The 17,142-nt window shown below is 31.0% G+C and overlaps 1 protein-coding gene across 5 annotated transcripts in view; it reads right to left on the reverse strand.

The window, feature by feature from the left end:
• LOC145662657 (P protein-like) overlaps nt 1-17,142 on the reverse strand; it is a 115,017-nt gene that overhangs the window by 20,568 nt on the left and 77,307 nt on the right. For 4 of the 5 annotated variants that reach the window (XM_081728452.1, XM_081728451.1, XM_081728453.1 and 1 more), the window contains 8 exons: nt 15,035-15,172; nt 14,203-14,341; nt 12,596-12,668; nt 8,153-8,355; nt 7,107-7,213; nt 6,530-6,686; nt 2,776-2,847; nt 573-704 (listed from right to left, as the gene is read on the reverse strand). In XM_081728452.1, coding sequence (XP_081584578.1) covers nt 573-704; nt 2,776-2,847; nt 6,530-6,686; nt 7,107-7,213; nt 8,153-8,355; nt 12,596-12,668; nt 14,203-14,341; nt 15,035-15,172 — 1,021 coding nt within the window. Of the gene's footprint in view, nt 1-572; nt 705-2,775; nt 2,848-6,529; nt 6,687-7,106; nt 7,214-8,152; nt 8,356-12,595; nt 12,669-14,202; nt 14,342-15,034; nt 15,173-16,191; nt 16,364-17,142 lie in introns of those variants that run through there. The other variant, XM_081728455.1, reaches the window with a different exon arrangement.

Raw genomic sequence — 17,142 nt, forward strand, 5'->3', positions numbered from 1 at the left:
CTTAAAGTCGGTGTTCAGCCATTAAGACTCTCTGTTTATGATATCTTCGCTGTGCTTGGACAATCCAGTATAAACATTACAAAACACATCCGGCAGTATATTACAGGACGATAAATGCACAATTCGTGGCTCGGTCGTACATTTTTCACTTTTTATGCATCATTAAATTCTCATCTATAGAAGAATTAATGTGAAATAAAATCTATTACTTCTTCCAGTTATCGCGTATAATCGAGGATTTTTATTTTTAAGAGAACAAAGTGTTATGATATAAACAAAATACATCATTCATAGTCTCTAAAAATGAAACTAGGTTAGACAGTACTTTCCTCACTATATATTTTATAGAATAGATAACCTTATAAATTGATATACACATTTGAATTTGTTGTAAGTGGCGAAAACAAGCAACTAATGGATGACAATCAGTTTATGAAAAACGAAAGAATTGATGATATTGTTAATTTTTATAACATTTGGAAACATATGGATATCACAAAAAATTTGTAGCGTCAGTATAAGAAATTTTCATTAAGAAATCTACCAAAAGAAAAATGTAACTTATGTCTTACCTTGTAAGCAAAGACTGCTAGGAAATCAAAGATTCCTGTTTCGGAAAATATGGCGACCAAAGTCATCATGGAGAATAACAGCAAAAGCGTTTCCACATCGAGCCAAGAGATGAGTTCAGACATTGTTGGCCTCTGAGGTTAAGAAATAACGTAATTCAATATAGTGAACGGGACTTTTCTTCTTCTTAATGGATACTATTAAGATTATCCTGATTCTGTATATATTTACTGTTAATTTTGATTCAGAGAAACTATAAGTTGTATATATAAATAAATAAAAAAAGACAAAGCCCACCCAAATAATCTTATCTCTCAACATCTTATTTATAAATAAAGAAAAGAAATTCATTTATCCTATATTTTTTAGTTTTCTTGATATTACCCATCTTCTTTATATCATATTATCCAATTAGGAAATTATACTGATATTTGCTGTTGCGTTTGGTTTTATGGTTTGTATGGAATGAAGCGTCCCTTTCAGTATGGAGGCTATACGAGACGTGGACCTACAGCTTAAAATGGAACTCGAACCAGACGAGCTCTCATCGGGAATTGAACTCAAATCTTATGCACGCTAAACATATAGCTACTATGAGAGCTGTATTGTAGCATTTGAAACAAAATTAAGCATTCAATTATAAATTTAATTCAATTATAAGCTCATTTAAGGAAAGTTTTCTGATCGGCGGAAGTTTTACCATGAAATCCCAGAGAATGATTGCTGAACATTTTCTCTGTTACTACACAGAGTACCGGAAACTATTATATTTATCGTGCAGTTTTTACTTCTTTCTTTAGTAACTTAACTAAAAGTATATTCAACTCTAAAGAAATGAAATGAAATATTTATGTTTTATGTCCCACACGGTTATGCCGGTTAGGCTAAAGGAGACAATGATAATGAGAAATGTAGGAAATGATGATATTAAGAAAGTGGGTGGAAACGGGAGAATCACGAGAAAACCCACGCATACGGTGTTTGTTCATCACTAAGTTCACTTGACGCGAACTAGGATCAAACCAAGGACCCCATGCGCCAGATAACTCTGAAAGGTTACTTAACTGAAGTATCTTGTAACTGTGCATAACACGATTTACGAGTATATTTTAAAAAAATGAAAAGATAACAAATCTTTATATGAATTATAATCATAAAATTCTAACCAGTTTAACAGACATCAAAGGGCAATACTTCGAAATTGACTTACTGTTTACAACTAATTATCATATTGTAAATTATCATTTCGTTGTTGATTCACTTTCATTTAAAACATCAAAGCAAGTATTTTTTTTTTTTTTTTAATGTGATGCACTTATAATTAGAAATGAAACGTCAATATAAATCAAGATTAATTTTTCTACAAGAGATTAAATAATGTTTTAATAATTTATTTGTTCAGAGATTCAAGATTAATAATTTTGATTTGGTTATAAATCCATAAATGATGTTTTATGATCATTTGGTTATTATTACTTGAAGCAAAACTTTGATCAGTTTATGAGCAAGGCAAAGGTTGATGATAAAAATAGGATGTTAACTTAAAATAGACCTTATCAGAAACTGTGTAACAAAAGCGTTACATTTTTAGATTTATTTTTTGAAACCCAGAGACACGTTTGTTTTATATAAGAAACAAACATAACTTTCTATGACAAATTGACCTGCCTGGTCATGTAACTAGTTTTTTTTTTTTTTTTTTATCGTATTTGGATAACCTTTGATGTTGGTAAATAAATCTACTAATAATTTAGACGAAAAACTGGCGCCGTAAAAAGTAAATTTTTAAGATTATATGTGATCTTAGAACATGTGACACTGTGGAGTTTATTTTCTAACGTTAAAACTAGGCAGCATGCAGAAATGTTATATAATTTTTCTCATATTTTATATTGTCAAAGAATATAATTTTTCGACCTTCTGAGGTTTTTTGATGAAAGTTATACACTTGTATACGGATTGCTTTTATATATATTGCAAGGTATGATCTGGTGAAGTAAGTGCCATTTTATCCAAGGATCGAAGTTATGAGCCTAATAGCCCTCTCTTAGATTCGCCTTCCAATATCCACAAAAGAAATTTATTAAAAATAATGACAATAATTATGCGTTTTGGCATATTTTTGTGCACTTAAAAGCTATATATTTATGGAACTGAAGAGCTACATTATATACTGAAGTAGAAAGAATGAATGTGAACATTTACCTCATTTAAAGCTGCGAGTATTGCTACCGACATAGTAGCTGCCAGTATTGCTGCTAATGTTCTATGTACAACCTAAAAATATAAATATTTTTATTTTTTAAAACTTTACATAAATATTTAAAAAAAAAGGTTTCAAATAACAACAACATATTATGTATCTTTCGAGACATTTTGTTGTAATTGAGTGGATAAAAGTGTTTCCGATATTAATCTAAATATGAACACATTTCAGTGCACTTTTATAGTTTGAAACTATACCGAAAATCATAAAAAGACAAAATTCTTTAATTAAAATTAAAATGTGACCAAGGAAAACACTTATTATTACTAATCTATGTACTAGTTTTAGCATTTTATCGTTACTTTCATTAGATAATGTAATTGAAACTTCAACACAGAGTGGTAATAGCAAGTCAGGAACACTTTGAACCAGTCGATTACAAGAGATAATGTGTCTGATGAAAGCAATGATATAATGCCGAAACACAGATTACATGAAATGAAATGAAATCTTTCAGTTTAACGTCCCATGATTATGCCCTTTAGGCTAAGGGAGATGATTAAAGCAACTGAATGATAATGGAAAAATTGGTGGAATGAGAAAGTGGGAGGAAACTGGAGTACCCTCGAGAAAACCCACGGACACGATGTTGTCCACCACAAACTTACTTGGCTGGAGATTGAACCAGGTCGTGTGGTTCAAGAGTTAAGTCACGAACATAGTCACTTTCATTTTTGTTTATTTTATATATATATATATATCTCCCCCTCTCCCTCTTCTACGTTGTACCGTCAAAGTGAAATGATATAAACCATGCTAGGACCGAACCTCATCTATGTTGAAAATTTGATCGAGATCGGATGATGGTTCAAGAGGTATAAAGCCACAAACATAGTCACTTAATTCATATTTTATATATATATATATATATATATATATATATAGAGAGAGAGAGAGAGAGAGAGAGATATTAATGAATTATTTTCTGCTTTTTAGTGTTTTTATTTTCTATTTTTAGCGCTTTTGTTGAAGTCCGTTAATTCTTTTTTTATGTTTTGTTTTTCTTACGGATAAAAGTATAGCCTATTGTTTTTTGTTTTTTTTTTTAACCAAAATCCTCAATAATTCTGAAACAAGTGTTAACAAACTGGTGCGTGGAGATGATCATGCAACGCAGATTCCAACAATTTGTTTGCATATTACTAAGCATCAAGAACATGATTAGAACTAGTCGATTTCGAGAATAAGTCGATCTGGCGAAAAACAGAAGCGAGACGCAGGAGCTATAAATAACGATAAAACCAAAATGAACAGAAAATGTTGAAATGAAGTAGTAACTTTTGCTGTCCACAATGAAAATAAACACAAGCACATGATACTAAGTGAACACGTGTTTAAAATTCTAGACATAAATCTAAATTTGACCTAGCTTCTTATCTGTCTGGGCGTCAGTTTCTAATAACATTAAGAATATTTATTTAAGATATAGCTTCATGAAAGTGTTATGTAAAAAAATAAATAAATGACAAGACAAACATCCAGCGTAAATTGTTTACGGAAATGCTTACTGCAAGATGACTTATCGCTATCTAATTACAATTGACATTTATGTACATATTATGTAACAATGCAGTCAGAGAACTTACAATTCACTTCGATTTTGCAAAGTACAAAGATGTTCTATTTTTCTTTCAGTCATAAATAAATAAATAAATAAATAAACACTAGAACAACAACAAATATCGAGTAAAAGGAGGAAAAAGTTACAGCAGATAAAACTGTAGCGTTTGCTTAAAACATCTTTTGATAACTTGGTTCGTATGATCACAAGGTGATAACCTACATAGAAGAGTTCTTATCAGATGCGATCAATTCTCTTCTGGGCAAAATAACAGAAGGAGGCGGCAAGAGAATCTCAGGTAGTTTTCCGCTCACGTGTCATTCATGACTATTCTGATGCTAATACTTTCGTAGGATCTGCAGGGATTCTCTTAGCTTCTATTATTGTTCAAATGTCTAAATATAGATTCGTGAAAAGTAAAATACGTCTGTGTGTCTGGAAGGAAGATCTTAATAACAAAACAGCTGAACTTCCATTTGACAACAGAATTACTTGTCTGTGTAGATCAGTCTATGAATAACATCGTTGCACTAAGGGATTAAGATCCATATAGATCGGATTTATTTAAGTGGCTTTATGGTTGAATATTATTACTGTGTAGTCTAGCATAATACACGCAAAGTTCACATGAAAGCTGAGCCTAAAATTACAAGTATATAACTGCGTCTATGTTAAATAGAACTGTATTGGTATGCAATTTAATCGCTTATTTTAACGATTCAAGTTATTATAAAATTTATAAACTACTTGTATAAGACAATATTAATACGCTGTACTCTTTTAAGTTAATTGCATGTTTAAGCTTTCAGTCGAAGTACCGAAAAACAAGTCTATATGATTTATATAGTTTTTCTTTCTTTTATAAACGTAGAATACTTTTTTTTTGTTTCATTGAGGATATACTAATCCAATAGTAAACAGTGGTGTAGTAATCCAGGATAATCAAATCATTGATGTGCCAACAACCTCCCAACATTAGATCAACCACTTCTGTTATTAGGATGTCACTATTCTTAATTTAAGTAGGTATGCACAAATTTAGAGAGTTTTATTTTAATATAGAAATTTCCTTTTCATTTTAATAAATATGATAAAGATACTAATGCTTAAAGTCAAAGCCCGATTGGTATTCTTACAATAAGAGTTGTGTCATTTGTTATCAAAACAATCTACATACGTTTATTGAGCCGTTTCATGAATTGAAGGATCAGGCATTTGCGATATGGATAAACGGATAAATATACTAACCTAATATATAAAATTGAATGTCACTATGTTTGTAACTTCGTATCTCTTGGACCACCTGACTGATCTCGATCAAATTTTCAACATAGATGAGGTACGGACCTGGGATAGTTTTCATAATTTCACTTTGACGTTGCAACTTAGAGGCGGGGAAGGAGGGAAGATATTTAAAAATGATCAAAAATGACCGATATTAGTGTCAATTACATAGTTTCCTGGGTCGCTGAGACGAACAATGACACTTCCAATGCAGTTTAAAATCCAAATGCGGGCCTTCATTATTGCTCTTTATGTCCAAAATGAAATGTATTCTCCCTGTGCGAAGAACAGGCATTCTGTTAGTGTGTATATACTTCAGAAGATTGTGTGTTTGAGTGATCAGCGAAATCACTTCAGAAGTATACAGCAGTTGTTTGAGTTCTCTCTTTACACTTCCGCTTTTCTTTACTATTAACACTCAAATTTGCCGGATTAAAATGGTATTATTATTATTATTATTATTATTATTATTATTATTAAGTACTATATCAAATATAGGTAATCGAAAAACGAACTTTAAGCGAAAATTTAAGAATACTTTGATCTATCTATCTACAAATTAGAACTCTAAACCCTCCAGAAAAATGTACGATATCGAACTCGTGATTTTTTTTTTTTTTTTTTTTTTTTTTTTGTATTTTATTAGATATTAATTGGAGAAAACACAATTTTATGTACACTAAACTTAAATGTATCATTAGATATTGATACATTGTTTTTACTATTTATTTTCTTCTTTAGTTTTATTGATGCTTTGATCTCCTTCCGTTTTCCTCTATTGAGACTTACCACTGGAAATAGGAGATTAAAAAAAAATTATTAATATGAAGGTAGTTTGAATACTTTACCTCAAAGATAATTAGCACGTAAAGACCCAGGAGTACAACAGCTGCATACACGATACCATCATTCATGTCGATTGGTGAAACATCATAGCTAACAGCCAATGGGAAGCTTCCCGCAAGATTTGTCTGGAGACGCAGCCTTAGCAAACTTTTTGGAAGACTGCAAAAAAATAAATAAATATTATTGAAAAAGCATCAAATTTGGAAAGAATGACAAGCAGTTCTGTAATTGAGGATTAAGAGCAATTATATTCTTTTGAAGTCACAATTAGAGTCACAGAAGTCTAAGATACTATATGGAATTATTGTTTATGAGTAGACTTAAATGAGAAGTCGATGAAGAAGAATAAAGTTTAAACAGAGGTAATCCGTTTGTTCCTTGGGTATTATTTATCCTACTTTTAGATAGTAAACATCTGCCATTGAATATCTTAAGCAATTATATTGATCATAATTGTACCTAATTTCTACCATTTTAAAAATTTGTTCAGATTCATGAAATAAATTTGATCTTTTGAGAAATGAGGAAAAACACCAAGCAAGAAAAAAAAATTATATTTAAGATTTGAATTTCACTCACTTAAGTTCATATTCATTTAGAGTGAAAAGTTTCTGCATTTTGATTTCAGGTACAAAGTCCACTAAGCCCTCAGAAACAACAGGAATTTCCCAAATTTCGCTGACATTCTGAAAGGAAGAAAGAAGACTAATTGTTAAAATGCTCTCAGATTATAGTTAAATATAATGTCTCAAAATTACTAGCAATATACATACAATACTAGGACAATTACTACATAATTTGAATGTAAAACTAATTGTGTATTACACATATATCTTATCTTTGTTATTATGATGGGCAAAATTGAGTTATTTCTATATTTCCCTTTCCCTGAAACATTATGTGTTAATTTTTAAATAGTACAATGAACTGACTGAACTGACATTTTTTACGTCGATAACAAAGAACTCGTATATTTCCTTCTGAAAAATATAATTAAAAATAATGGTTTTAACTTTTTAAAAAGCCATTTGTTATGTTTCACACACTTGCCACAATTTTAAGTAAGCCGCTAGATATTTATGATAGGAATAGTCCAAGACATCCTATGTTATTAGGATGGAAACTGTTCAAGATAGCTTATCAATTATGTCATTATACTGATTCAAACTCACATGAAACAAAGTAGAGAGAAAATTAGTGTATTTATTTGTACCGAATAACTCGTCAATTGTAGAAGATCCGCTTAAGAACTAAGGCCTATTTTACGAATATTCTATGTTCCATATCAGCGTAACAAAATACGGAACATAACGTGTTGTTCGATTCAGGTCTATATAAACTAATGGTATAGAAACTGGCACAATGCAGCGTGCCAACAGTTATAGCTCAATTAAACCGAAGTTTAAGCGGCGAAAAATGTTGTACAGTTGGCTAAATGCGAGACAATAATATTACTGTGATATAAATTCAACTCAAACCTGAATTGGAAAATGTTGGCTTAGGATATATAAAGATAAATTTTACAAACTATTCGTACATATAATAAGCCTTTCAACTTTGTTTTCTAATTTAGCCTTAAGTTTAAATTATCATCTACCTTAACACACGGTGTGAACGAAATTTACCTTGGTAAAATACTGCTGTCTGTCCAAGTCTTCATCCTCCATAATGGCGGATAAATTAAAATGCCTGGTCCAGTGAACCTCTGAGTGCTCTACCCAGACACGCACCCAATGAGACGTCATGTTGGCATAAAATGAGGGAATAAACGCTCCCTGTAATGTCACGCTGAGTTCATTTTTACTAGGCTTTTCTAAAATCCAGTATGCTGTTTTTAGAGTTAAGGAGCATTATTATGAATGGTTAAATCTTTACTATGCTACTATTAATTAATCGGGGTATGGCAAAGAGAACCAACATACACCTTAGCTATAGTGTTCATAATGAGTGTTACGGTATTCATAAACGTATTAAGGTAATATTGTGGTTACAAATTAGAATATTATGGTACAAAACAGTATTGTTAAATTTTTGACATTAAACACATCTTAACATTAAAAATTATATTATTTAGAATTTAATAAAGTGAAGCTATGGGCAATACACAATTTACTTTCATCTAACTCGAGTGACATAATTTGATATTTGTAATTTGATGTAAATGAGAAGTTGAATTGTTTCAAAGCTTATTCAGTCTGGTCGCTTTCATAAGATACTTTTCTTGATTCCACTGCCTCACTGACGGATAACACACTTTCAGTAGGACATTGAAACAATTTCTTCTCGTTCCTTTCCTCGATTGCATGAGTCCCAATCTATATCAATTTGGGCTCATATCCTAGCGAACAAGCTACCGCAGTTTTCTTTGGTATTTGCACCATATATAGTATTCGTGAAGTTCCGTATTATCTAAATTTCCTTATACTCTTGTAACATACGATAGTCTTTCAGCACATGTGGGATTTATTTTACACGGAAAATGATAAATGTAACCTGTTTGGGTACGAGGTATTATATATGTACACGATTAATTAAAATGAAAATTACTATGCAATGGTAGGTACTTTATTGAGCCCATTTATTAATTATTTATAAATATAGACTGGACGTCAATTTCTGTGTGTGACTTGCATGATAGTCACGGAATAGCACGGAGTAGCATTGATATGTTGTAAAGAATGCAGGTGTGTTGACATGATAAATTTGATAACTACTCGGAGCAAAATGGAAAAATCAAATGACATTTAGAGAAAGACCTGTTTACTCTGTTGCCATATCGTGAGTATTCCGCTGAGACTCCTCTGTATCCACACTTTTGATAGAAAGGTAGTTATAGTGCATGCTTCAGCGGAACACACACAGTGTAGTGACAGGGTAACACGTCTTTCTGTCAATTCGTTTCTTATTTTGCTCCCAGTGTAGTTTATGCATTTTTATGTCCAGAATCTGATGGTGACTGCATAATCACTACAGTAGTTAGGTATAACGTTGCTGAAATTCAGAGAAATAAAGTAATAAATATATATTAGAGGTGTCCTAAAATTGAAAATTCCGCCACTGAGTCACTTCCCTCTAAAGTACATTCCTGAGAACACTAGTACAGTCAACTGGAATGACATGAGCTCAAAGCTTGTTCTCAAAAGCTTTGTAGCAGTAACAACTGTCAATTGACCCTTCGAAAAATGCATTTTGACATCGTAATTTAAAAAAGAGAAAGAAAAACAGTATATTCGTTGTTACTTCAATTTGCCTGAAAGCACTCCGAAAGAAAGCATGTTAAGTGTTGTAGTGTATTGATCTTCTAACGCAACTTTAATGATAAATTAAAAAAATAAAATAAAATAAAATAAAATAAAAAGTTTACCAGTACACGTCACGGGCAATGAAACAGCAAGATTTAGAAGTGGTGTTTACATGAGAAAGATTTGGATTTGCGAAACATCTTCAAATTTTATTCAAACTTACGAAGTTGAAACTAATATTTACTTCACCATAATTGACGAAAATATAAGGAAGTCAAACTACGAATGGCATTTATTTATATTTTAGGCTGTATCACCTGCAACGAACCCAAGTTATTCTTCTATGATGAATACTGGAACTACTGATTGTATCACAGTCATGATAAAAAAAAAAAAAAAAAAATTATTCTTTCAATTGCTATGAAGTGATTTTTTCAAGTCATTTCAAAAATAACACTAAGTGTTATTGTAAAACATGATTTTTTTAAAAAAAATATACACCTAATATATTTTTTATTAATAATCATCCATTTCCATTTAGGAACTCTACATAGTATAGAAGGGACTATCTAGATACTGAGCCCTTGAATACGGACGTACACCGAGAAAAGAATGAAGATTTTATAAATTATGACGAAAGTTACATGAGGGGAGCTCTTGACTTTTTTTTTATTCAGCATCAATTAGTGATACCACCTGAACGTAAAATAAAATGAAATGAAATATTTTAGTTTAACGTAGCACGCTTATGCACATTAAACAAAGGGAGACGATGATTAAGGCAGGTGAATGATGATGAAAGAAATGAAAAATGAAATGAAATCTTTGAGTTTTACGTCCCACGGTTATGCTGGTTAGGCTAAAGGAGACGGTGATGATGAGTGATGAATGAAATGGTGGAATGAAGAAAGTGGGAGGAAACGGGAGAAACTCGAGGAAACCCACGCACACGGTGTTTGTCCACCACAAATGATGATGAAAGAATTGGTGGAATAAGAAAGTGGGAGGAAAGGGAGTACCCCAAGAAAATTCACGGGCACGATTTGTCCACCACAAACTTACTTGGCCGGAGATCGAACATAGACCACTGAGCCACCGTGCCCCCCCCCCCTCCCGACACACACACACATACCCGAACACAAATCTAGTAAGATCGATTGCTGTACTGTCTTTCTTTACATTACTATTTGTTATTTCAGGTCACTAGTATACTAGTTTGTAAAGATTATATTAAATTCTTCTGGAACAAGGAAACTTCTAGACTAATTGTTGCTTAATGTTGAACTTTGATCCATTCAAGTCAGGAGAGGAAAACCTTCAGTAAACAGATAGTAAGTACATTGAACAGATATACACAGATAAGAGAGCAGCATCGTAGAGAAGCGCAGAACAAACAACAATGGAATTTCTTTAAGCAATAGAATACAGTGTATACCTGACAATGAGATTTCAATATGAAAAACACGTGATTGTTACGGAAAATACCACCAAATAAGAATGAGGCATAATTGACTTCAAGTAGATTTAACAAGTGTCTTTTGAAAAGAAAATTTATTAATTACGTTGTAATTATTATCTCGGTTTTCAAGTAACTCCGGTTTACGTGCCACACAAGAAAAATCAAGCTACGTTCTTCATTATTAAAATTAGAAGTGTTCTTGAATTAACTGATAACTAAAGAAGTAAATATTTTTAGTAGAGGCACTCGAAAGGAACAATTAGTTTCTGAAGCTTTGTTTCTAAGGAAAAGTCTTTTGCTATAGCTGATACCATAAAAAGTATTGAATTCTTTCTTAACTGTCTTAAAGTAAATAAGTTATGAATGTGAAGTTATTTTGTTACTCCTGATCTAGTAAACCTACCAATATGTGTAGTTTATTCAAAATTATATGAAAGAAAAAATAATTATTGTTCAAATGAAAAATCACAATATCACACAGATGTAAATTAGTGTTTACATTTCTTTAGAAATTATATCAATATATTAGAGGAATTTTTATAACATATTTCACAAATTACGATTATGAATGCAAATTACCGAAACAAACTAACTAATTGATCTAATATGTACTAATAAAAGCAGGAAACAACCTTTCTATTCATACCAGAATCCTCTACAGGTACGAATTTTATAACACACACAGAGTAAAAAGTGGCTGACTGGACCGTACACGAACCCAGGACCTCCAGCAAACCGTGCCGATGCGTTAGCCACCGCTTAGTTAATGCATCGACACGGTATGCTGGAGGTTCTGAGTTTGTGTTCCGCTCCAGTCAGCCACTTTTTCACTCTGTGTGTGTTAATTTATCTGAATTAATGCATCCACTTGTATACACTTCAAGACACTTATACAAAAGAGTGAAGTAAAAATTAAAATCAAATTCGAGATTTCATTATCCAGTTATATGATCTCTATATATCAAAAAGTCACGTGAATTTGTCCAATCTTTGTTCAAAAGTCACACCTCATTTGCCATATTCTCCTTTCCCTCCCAGAAAAGAACGAAGAATAATACCTAGGTAATAATTACTGTGATGAAACTACCCTTCATTATTTTTCAATCATCTCAAAAGGAACATAATTTTTAATTCCCTAATGAAATTCCTTGCTTCAATAATTCGAAAGGGATAGATTAATTTGATTATTGTTACATATACCACTGTACTGTACGTCAAACCTACAAGAGATAGACTAGTATAACTATATTATACTGCAAGCGACTAACCTCAAGACACGTTATGTTATGTTAATTTTTCATCACACAATCTTATTCTTAAAAATAAGTAAATAATTAAACAAGTAATATATTCTAAGTCAAGGATACATCTAGTTTTTCCTTCTGGTAATGACAACTGGTGCATATTATTTTGCTTTTCACTTTTCGTCATCAAAATTGCCTGAAATCATAAAGAGAGAAAGAAAATGTAAATAATTACGTACGCAATTTCAATGGTCAACTCTGTCGACTCTGTCGTCATTGCTCATTCAAGAGAGAAATATTCACTGCGTTTTAAGTAGCTTACGTCATAAGAAAATACTATTGCGTTATGCTTTTAAAAACAGAATAGCTACTACTCTATCTCGCTATTTTTTATTTTTTGGTTTTCTATTTGCAAATAAAATAGGAATTAAATGTTTAATTCGTTATATATTCTCTATTGGGGAACATATATGCAATAAAAAATTGAAGGAATTAGAGGATAAAGGTATCATGTTACATTTTTTTAAAAAAGATAACGAAAATGTAATATGTATAGTGATTCATTAACATATACAATAACAAAACTTTTGTCCTAATTTTTTTAAATATACAATTTATTACATATCACCTTCATCTTCTAACCTCTCCAATTTTTATTATTTATCCTAAACTGTACTCAAATTTCTATTAAGCCTTGCTGGTTACGTGGCATTGTTGTATGTTACGAAGTTATCGTAGATAATAACTATATTGTTAAGCATAGTTAGTAAACAAAAGCAGTTTCATTACTTCAGTAGTTCCATTACTCCATTTTCTGATAAAAAGTATTTGAAATGGGGAAAATCTCATGTAGACATAGATCGTGTTTTCAATATTCTAGGTTTTATTACATAATTGCTAATAACATTATTCCTATAGGCTGCATAGTTTTTTAAATTAATATTTTACAGCAACCGTTTATTTAAATGAATTTTCACAGCAACTGTTTAGTATCAATTCATATTTTATTTACTGTTATTAGTTATTTAAGCTTTCTTTGGCACCTAAGTGCCGAGACTATATACGAGATTTCAACTTGAAGCTTAACGGAATATCTGAACTATATACACTTCAACCAAGAAGTTTCTTACACAATGTTTATTTTTTTAAAAAAATCAATAATATATTTGTCTGAGAAAAGCAGATTACACAACTATTTTTCAAAGTATAAATAAATTCTGGTAGAAAGTATAAATTTCAATTTCGTCCGGTAGATGTCAACTGCTGGAAGGTTTTTGGCGTCGTTTAACGGTGCTATGTGTTACTTCTACTTTTGTTTCAATAGTAGAAGCTACTATTAAAATCGCAGTTACCAATAAAAAATGTCAACAGATTGACTCTATTAACGCACTTGGTCGAGATAATCGCTCCATCTATTGCAAAAAAAAAAAAAAAAAAAAAAAAAAAAAAAAAAAAAAAGAAAGAAAAGAAAAGAATTCAGAACTTTGCTTTCCTTTAGAGTTATCGTGTGAAGTAACGGACGTACTAGCAGTGCAATATTATTAGTCCTACTTGCATGATCCCAATAACACCAAAAATTATGTTTATATTAGCATTCGTAAGTATGACTCGAATCAGTTACGATTACCTATTTACATTATATGTACTGATGTATGATATTCGAAGATAAAGTGGCATATAAAGGACTGCAGAGAAACAAATGAAAATAAAATAAAAATTGATTCACTGACCGTGAATGTAATCCACACTAGAAGAAGAATAACAATTTTTGTATATTTTGCACACATATTACTTCTGTTCTCTGTTGGTGTGTCGCTATCATCATCCTCATCTTCAGCAGATGCTGGAGGTAATAGAGATGCCTTTTTCCTGAAAAGGTAAGACATTTAATACACCAATAAGTACATATTGCATTCGTATCTTACAAAGCATTCCCAATCATCTATTATTCAATAGTTGTCAACCTGGGGGATTAGTTTGACGTAAAAGAAGAGAAGTTTTTATAATTGTAAATATAATATGAGAATAGAGATTTTCTTAAAGGAATATATATAGTTGAAAAATGGTAAATACAGGAAGATAAATCTTAGTAATTAAGTATTGTTTGAAAGGCTAACACCAACAATTCTTTGGAAATCCTTTATTAAACAAGTATTGAATAGAATAGTTTTTAATACGAATGTGCAATTCAAGTTGGAAAGACGTAAACAGAAGTACATATTGTGCATTTTACATACAAGGGAACTAAATATCTTCCTAAGCAAGGCACCGATATTTCCATATTTAAACCAGACCAACTCCATCTTACACACTAAATTTTATTATAAGAAGGAATTTCAAATTAAATTTTTCTACAAGATTTTCAATAATATTAAAACAAATATGACTTCATATATCTTCGTTCTTTGATGACAGTTCTTTGGTGTTTACTCAATCTTAGCTCATAGACCTAAGAATCTTAGTTTCGGCAAAAGTTAATTTATACTCTTCTTCCGTTAAAAAAAAAAAATAAAATAAAATAACATTCTTCACACAAAATAAAATAAAATAAAGTATACATACTTGTTATCATTTGTCTGAGCTAATTGAAGATTTATGGCTGTGTAATGCTTCTTCATTCCGCCTGCACTGAGCAATGGAGTCGCTTCTTTGAATTCTGTTAATGGAATATCAGCAGGACTGATGTCTTGGAATGAACTCCTACAACAAAGAAAATATCTATGTACTGAACACTTATCTCAATGAAGACAGGAATAGCTGGTAGGTCAACTTAAAATTTTACTTGTATATATGCACCAACTTCAGCTCAGGACAGTTTAATTTCATAAGTTCATTGAATATCATCAAAATCAAACTAGAGCTTGAGATAGATACGAACTTAGTTTTGGAAACTGAATATTAAGGAGTTTTGTTACGTAATATTGTTTTACTAATTAAGATCAATATTACTTAGTTATGTAAGCTAACGTTTGCTTCATCTATCTGTCAGTGGGATTATAAATACGCACAATTACCATTTTATGTATTTGCTTAAAAAATAAAACGAAAATGAATGCATAAATGATGTTAAGTTACCTAGTTAGTATTTGGAAACATTTTCTGCATTTATTCGTGGTATCTAGTATTTTAAAAGTAGTTTGTATATAAAATATTTTTGTAAGAATTGATTTTTATAAACACGAGTTAGTCGGTGGCATAAGATTAAAATGGATATATTAATTGAAAAATAAAATCTGATTTTATTTTTTAATGAATCAAAAGCAGATCCAAAGCTGGAATGAACGGCATTCGAATATATTAAGTTTAAAGCTAGAAACTTCAAACAAATATTGGTAAAATTTGCATTAAATAATATCATATAATTTGGATTAAAGTGAATTTATTAACACATTGGTAGGTTCCATTTTTATGACAGCATTTCAGAATATGCCGTTTTGACACAGCTTCATTGGTGTCTCCTAGGTACATTTAATTAGGAATAACATCATCAAATTAGCACTTTTTTTTTTTTTTTTTTTTTTTTTAAATACTAAAGGAACACTAGACTGCTGAGCCACCTTCTTATAACTTCAACTATTTATACCAAATCAATTTCATAAACTTTAAGCGTACCTTTTTTAACCTATCTTTAAAATACGATTTGGTTATAATCTTTTTAATAAATGAATAAATAAATGAAATGAAGAAAATATTAGTTTAAGATAGGACAATTAACTTACAGGCCAGACAGTGGAAGATTGGAGGCTGTGTGTGGCATTACCGTCGTGAACAAGCACACGTTCTTAAATGTTTGAAAGGACAGATTTGCAGATTAAATTGAAGTCCAACGTCGCAAACAAGAAGAAGAGGTCGTAACCTTTCTTGGAATTGCGAGAACGATGGCGCTTTGAACATTGAACGCTCTCCAAGACACCGAGACAATAACGAAGTAAAAATGGCAAGGTTCCTAGGAACGACCTATTTGTTCATTTGTTAATATTTGTTGAAGTAAATCGATATCGGAGAATAGTTACGTATTTTCTTGCTTTCTACTTCGTTTTCCGTTGATAAACATATATATTGCATCCTTTCCTACTGATAGTCTTAGATAATTATGTATGCATATTGACCTTATCACCCATAGTATTTGCCGTCGTCGAGATAAACTATGACCTTCTACTGGAATTATCCGCTTCGAAGACAAATTTAATTCATGAAAGTTCTATTTATATTGTGTTGACAAATCTTTTGCATGCAGCGTCTATATATATATATATATATATATATATATATATATATATATTCTTTCTGTGATAACAGATGCTCTTTAATCACATTCACACACACAGAAATGAACTGATAAAATTAATAATTATTTACAACAATTTGAAGACACATGGCGACAAGTCACGGAAGAACAACGATAAGAAGATAAATAAACGACACATGGAATTTCTTACGATGATAAATAGAATACAAGTGTAAAGCAAAGAATGGTGCTAAGATTTGAACCTATGACCTAGGCTTCGAACTAAGGGCGTTACCATCAACAGGGAAACGCGAACATCTGTCGTCATTTACCTCTTCAACTTTCAGGAGTTATTTTATTATTATTATTATTATTATTATTATTATTATTATTATTATTATTATCTATGAGTAGGGATACTGCATAGTATAATTGTTAACTA

The sequence above is a fragment of the Thermobia domestica genome, chromosome 10 (genome assembly GCF_964235325.1).
Source record: "Thermobia domestica chromosome 10, izTheDome1.hap1.1, whole genome shotgun sequence".
Taxonomy (NCBI): domain Eukaryota; kingdom Metazoa; phylum Arthropoda; class Insecta; order Zygentoma; family Lepismatidae; genus Thermobia; species Thermobia domestica.